This window comes from Micropterus dolomieu, linkage group LG21, assembly GCF_021292245.1.
Source record: "Micropterus dolomieu isolate WLL.071019.BEF.003 ecotype Adirondacks linkage group LG21, ASM2129224v1, whole genome shotgun sequence".
Lineage (NCBI taxonomy): Eukaryota > Metazoa > Chordata > Actinopteri > Centrarchiformes > Centrarchidae > Micropterus > Micropterus dolomieu.
Genome location: NC_060170.1, coordinates 1,373,856 through 1,380,388, shown reverse-complemented (window position 1 = coordinate 1,380,388; position 6,533 = coordinate 1,373,856). Strand labels below are relative to the sequence as shown.

The 6,533-nt window shown below is 39.7% G+C and overlaps 1 protein-coding gene across 5 annotated transcripts in view; it reads left to right on the top strand.

Annotated features, from left to right (window-relative positions):
- Positions 1-6,533, top strand: part of LOC123960120 (whirlin-like) — a 59,807-nt gene that overhangs the window by 47,507 nt on the left and 5,767 nt on the right. For 3 of the 5 annotated variants that reach the window (XM_046034672.1, XM_046034675.1, XM_046034671.1), the window contains one exon: positions 1,306-1,819. The exons of the other annotated variants lie outside the window; for them this stretch is intronic. In XM_046034672.1, coding sequence (XP_045890628.1) covers positions 1,306-1,423 — 118 coding nt within the window. In that variant the 3' untranslated portion in view covers positions 1,424-1,819. Of the gene's footprint in view, positions 1-1,305; positions 1,820-6,533 lie in introns of those variants that run through there. 5 annotated transcript variants of the gene reach the window in all.

Sequence of the window (6,533 nt, the reverse complement as noted above, 5' to 3'; positions counted from 1 at the left end):
CTGATCTGAGCTTCCAGCTGTTACCGTTTTATTGCCAATTAGTGATAAACTGAACTTAAGGACAAAGTCAAATCAGAGCGCTGGAGAGAGAGAGTAATTACATGAAATTAATCCAACTACACATTTAACACCACAAGCAAAAGCCAGCGCTGGAGAAAAAACCAATTCAACTAACCTTACATGATTTTTCTACCAGAGCAGTAAAAGTTTAGCTGGCTGATGCTTCCATGCTTTAAGCTAAATTACGGTTTTATTGCCAATAACGTTACTGATCAGCTGATTGTCTCGCTAATGGAACCGGCAAAGCCAGCCCACAGGCTGGAGAATAAGTAGGTGACATGAAATTAATGCAACTACATATTTCATACCACTGACAGGGGAAACGCCTCACCTGTCTCGGTGATTATAGCCAGCTTCTAGCTAAAGCTATCAAACAACAGCTTTCATTTGCATGGCTAAAGTCTGACCTAAGTTAATTACCTGTCCAGCAGAAAACAGACAACTTCAGCACTGCTTTGAAAACATCTGTCCCACATCATAGCCTTCCATCTGGGAAAATCGACATCCGTGATTTCTGACGTCAGCTGTCTGTACTCCGTTTAGCTTCATAGTATAAAGATCCACTGGCTGTCGGCTCTCGTGCTAAATAACACATGCTTGTTCATTTGTCCAAATGTCACTTCTCTTCTTACTTCTAATAAAAATGCTGGAATTATTCAAGGGACAAGAACGCCGTGATGACGAAATGCGCTCTGTAGCGCTGTATGTCCATTGTCGGCTATTGTAGAAACATGATGCCACAATACGGCGACCTCCATAGAAGGGGGTGCCCGCGGTTATGTAGATATAAATGGCTCATTCTAAGGTAATAAAAACATGGTTCATTATGTAAGGTCTTTATACACCACTGAAAACATAGTTATGGATCTTATATTGCATTTCTGTAAATTGATCCTCAGAAATATTATACACCCTTAAAGAATATTTAGAAGTAATAAATTAGAGAGAAATGAGAGAACCGTGCGCTAGGACTGTTTCAGAAATAAATCTACATCATGTCTGTCTGCAGCGCAGCCTCCACCACTGCACACATTGCTGTGACAAGGGGGGAAAACGGACAGGGCAATGACAAATGGGAGTGTTACAACTCTGGTCATGAATGTTTTCAGGAGAGGAGAAGTGATGAGGGTTATTTTATTATATTTTAAGTCATGTAATTGACGTGACCAACTCACAGTGAACACTGAGTGTGAGAGCTACCAGGAGCTACTTGTTTTTGAAACTACTTGTTTCTACATGCTGCAGTTTGAACAGAGGAGCTGCAGAGCACCCTCTGGTGGGCAAACTATGCATCACTCACGACATGAGGGAAGGATCCAACTCTCAAGATGTCTATGAAGATTCTCAGTCATCTAGGTCATAGTTATCCAACGAAGATTAAAGTCAAGGGCAACTGGACTTGGTTGAAGATACTGGAAGACGTTTCGTCCCTCATCCAAAGGACTTCTTCAGTTCTGACTGACTGGCAGGGAAACTCAGCTATTTAACCTCAGTGGGGTCGTTGGCCCGGGCCCACCTGGTGCCAAAGAGCTGCAGAGACCTGGGAGTCCTCATTGTGCCGATGGGGTGGACAGACGTGGAAAGACATTCTCTCTTTCTGTTTAGTTAATACTGTCCATATTTGTATTGTAGTTCCATTAAAAAATTGTTTATGGTTCACATTGTTGTACATTTTAAATATAATAGCACTCCCTGTCTTTACTACTTACTGAAAAGCTAATCGTATATTACAGATAAAACATGAAACATTAAAGCTTAACTCTTGCTAAAGAACATCAGTCCAGTATAAGTTGAAAAGTGAAAATACCCCCAAACATGTTTCACATGAAATGTTGAAAAGTAATTATTCAGTGTATTTCTGTGTGTGTAGGAGTATTTTTACTTTCTACCTTGTACTTTAAGATAAATAAAGAGCCATACACCCAGTAACAGAGCCTGAAGTTCCTGTAGAGCGCCTTGTTTGCTGCTCTGATATAAGTCTAAACACAGAATATCCAAACCATCCTGTGGGTGAAACAAAGAATGATCTGCACTGAGTAATTATGAATCCCACTAGGTTGTTTTTATTGTGACCTTTCAAACTCTGAGGTCTCAGAGCTGATCGAATGCACATGTTAAGTAAATAGGTGCATCTATACAATGTAAGCCACACAAGACCTTCTCAGAGGTCGCAATAAATTACACCACCTACAGGGTTTCAAAACTATTCCGTGTGCAGATAATTCTTTGTTTTTCACAGCAGAGTAACTTCTCAGTCAATGTCACATTTGTCTCTTAAAGAAATGTCAAAATAAAACTTTCTACTAACATATATGCAAAATGCTAACCTTTAAATACCATCTTAATATTTTCATTTACAGCTGTTAACTATAATATATTGTTGAGCTTAGATCACACTATTTACAATTACCATAGGAAACTGATGATGAAAGTATATTTATACTGATCAATTTTATAACAAAGTATTCCTATTACGCAAGCAATAATTTAACAAATTAAACTCTTGTCTTGCATTCATGAAAAGACCAATATTAAAAGGTTCCAAATGTAAAAGTAGTTTAGTATGACTTGAAGTAATGTGTTGTAAGAGTTATTATAATGATAGAATCTGTTGATAAGAACCCAGGGTCATAACTTCACATCAGTAGTGTTCAGGTGTTCAGTGAGTAAAAGAAAAGGCTGTGCAAAGCAGGAGCTGAAGAGCCTCACTGGAAGCTGGAGCTGTTATCTCCTGTAGAGCTGGACACAGCAAATCACATCTGGAGGGTTCTGCAATCAGCTCCTCTGGTACCTGTAAAGACAACAATGGGTAGACAGTTAAGCAGCTTAAGCAGCCGTGTTTTGTAGCTGAGTGAGGCTAAAAGATGGCGGACAGCTAGGAGTGACAGAGGCCAGAGACTCCTGTCAATCAAAGCGGCCGCGCCCCTAATAATGCAGAACTTTATGGCTTAATATAATTTAAACAGGTGAGTTATAAAGAAATGTTGTCACCAAATGCAAAATTAGCGATATGCACTAAAACCATTTTTTGAACCAGGCTGTAAACATGTTTTATTCTGCTATAAAGTTGGGCATTTAACCACGGGGGTCAATGGGGATTGAGTCCCTTCTGCAACCAGCCTCAAATGGCCACTCAATGAATTACAGTTTTAAGGTACTTCCTGGTTGCATCGGAAGTGATAGCCGGAGGTTGCCGCTTGGTTATAGTTCAACATTCAAGTTTCTTGAGTAGGTTTATAACATGACAATATATTGAATATACTAGTGTTGGGCAACAATTAAAATTTTTAATCGCAATTAATCGCATTATTTTCTTGCAATTAATCGCAATTAATTCCATTGTTGCACGCAAAATTGAATAATGAATTTTAAAGTAGTGTATTGCGCACTTTTAATTTAAATGTACTGCTATGTACACAAAAGGGCATGTGGTTTGCAAACACTTAACAAATAATGTGCTTTTTACCAGCAGTATTACCTTTACACAATAGCAATAAATTATTTCTTGTAAATCTCAACTTAAATAATCAAATCAAATAGTAGGCTAGTATAAAACCAAAGCTATTTGCCACTGCCAGGGCATTACCTTTTATCTAGCTTGTTAAAATAATTTACCATCAGAGTCCAGTTTCAGTAGCAAGTGTCCCCGTTAGAGTGAGGGGAAGTGGTGAAACTGTTGCAGTTGTGCTCGCCTCACGCACACGCCTGCCGGCTGCGTTGAAGCAGCAAAAATCATTGGAAGAGAGACTGATCCTCGCTGTTTGTGTATTTCCAGAATCTATTACTGTTTACTAAATAGTTATCAGGACATATAAATAAAATTGAATTGAAATTGACATCAACAGGAGGGAATTCACATGGCAGAGCATCCCCGCAAAACTAGATGAAGGCCTATCAGGTAAAGTTATGTAGCCTATAATTTCAACTTAAGTTAAATAGGATACAGCTGTATAGCGCACAGAAGCCATTTCCATGGTTACTATCCATAGAGCGCCTGCTGTTTGCTCGTGGAGCGCTGGTCTCCCTTTCTGTTCACCTGAGAAGTGCAGAGCGACCCCGTGGGGTCAAGCGACTACGTTGCAATTTTAAGAACGTTCCTAAGATCAACATCTTCCCCAATACTAATCAGCATGCAGTGTGTAGCTATCCACTTCGTTAAGGCATTTAATTGCTTGTCTTGCTTTTGTTTATCTACTTATTCCACACGTTGCATCCAACGTAGTCTGCAGAAGCCTCCCTCCACTGCTTGTTTTGGTGGGTGATTTGCAGACTGATCAGCATCCCACCCCTCCTGTGATTCATGGTTTGATTGGATGTGTAGGCCTATTCAGAGCCAGAGAGCAACGGACTTTCATAATAACAATAATAATAATAAAAACTGCATTAACGTGAGATAAAATAATCGTCTGTGTTAATTAATAAATGCATTAATGCAATAATAACGCGTTTACTTGCCCGACCCTAGAAAATACATTTGAAAATATCTTTGTGCAGCAATATGTCAACACAGTTGTGCTCAAAAAGCTGTACACAAAAGCTACTTTACAAAACATAGACAAGACCATTCAGTCAGACCACACTCAAAGAAGGCAAGAACAGTTTTTAAGGACTGCAGTACTTGTTTCCACCTGTAGTTCAACACACTACCGCTAAAATTTCCTTTCACTCTTCTCACACAGGTAAGTGAACAAGTATAATATATCTGTACTGTTACTTGTTGTACAATGGCCTCTGGCTTGACAGAACCTGAAACCTGTGGAAACTTTAGTGTCAAACAGAGAATATAATCACCTGCCAAATGGTGGGTGAAATCACTGGGTCATCCGCCACTTTAGTGGACAGACAAATGCACAACATAAGCTAAATGTAGGATACTACATTTATTTTGTGGTGATCAGCCAGCTACGTGGGAGAACTCCTGTGTTGTTGGAGAATCACTAAGCTTGTCTATTAGACGAGGTGTTAATTGGTTTTATTTTCATTGGCCAACTTTTGTATTGAACCTCAAACTGTTAATATATTGGTTAAAAAACATTTTTAACATTTGCAAATGGGCTCAAAGAGAGAGAATGTTGAGAACATCAGGGATGGCTGTCACCCAAAAGGGCAACAATAGTTGATTTCTAGAATCAGCTTCCTGCAGTTGTCACGTCTTAACAGCAGTTAATTGTTGTGCTATGTGCACTGTACCTGCGGCCTCTCATTTCTAAGTAACACACACTCACAATTCAAAATATAATAATGATAATTCACCCCAGAATTTATTCTATTTGTTCACATTTATTCATAGCTGTTCATGGATGTTCATTTGTTGTTTAGTTATTAGCTATGCGCTTATTGTTTTCTGTAGTTTGTGTCTCTAGTTAGTTTAATAAACCTTTGATTTATAAAGAACTTGATTATGGTTTGTGTGTATGAAATATACAGGTGCTGGTCATATAATTAGAATATGATCAAAAAGTTGATTCATTTCAGTAATTCCATTCAATAAGTGAAACTTGTATAATGTATACATTCATTCCACACAGACTGATATATTTCAAGCGTTCATTCCTTTTAATTTTGATGATTATAACAGACAACTAATGAACGTGAATGAGCTAATTAACTCAAAACACCTGCAAAGGCCTTTAAATGGTCTCTCAGTCTAGTTCTGTAGGCTACACAATCATGGGGAAGACTGCTGACTTGACAGCTGTCCAAAAGACGACCTTTGACACTTTGCACAAGGAGGGCAAGACACAAAAGGTCATTGCTAAAGAGGCTGGCTGTTCACAGAGCTACGTGTCCAAGCACATTAATAGAGAGGCGAAGGGAAGGAAAAGATGTGGTAGGAAAAAGTGTACTAATAGGGATAACCGCACCCTGGAGAGGATTGTGAAACAAAACCCATTCAAAAATGTGGGGGAGATTCACAAAGAGTGGACTGCAGCTGGAGTCAGTGCTTCAAGAACCACCACGCACAGACGTATGCAAGACATGGGTTTCAGCTGTCGCATTCCTTGTGTCAAGCCACTCTTGAACAAGACACAGTGTCAGAAGCGTCTCGCCTGGGCTAAAGACAAAAAGGACTGGACTGATGCTTAGTGGTCCAAAGTTATGTTCTCTGATGAAAGTAAATTTTGCATTTCCTTTGGAAATCAAGGTCCCAGAGTCTGGAGGAAGAGAGGAGAGGCACAGAATCCACGTTGCTTGAAGTCCAGGGTAAAGTTTCCACAGTCAGTGATGGTTTGGGGTGCCATGTCATCTGCTGGTGTTGGTCCACTGTGTTTTCTGAGGTCCAAGGTCAACGCAGCCGTCTACCAGGAAGTTTTAGAGCACTTCCTGCTGCTGACCAACTTTATGGAGATGCAGATTTCATTTTCCAACAGGACTTGGCACCTGCACACAGTGCCAAAGCTACCAGTACCTGGTTTAAGGACCATGGTATCCCTGTTCTTAATTGGCCAGCAAACTCGCCTGACCTTAACCCT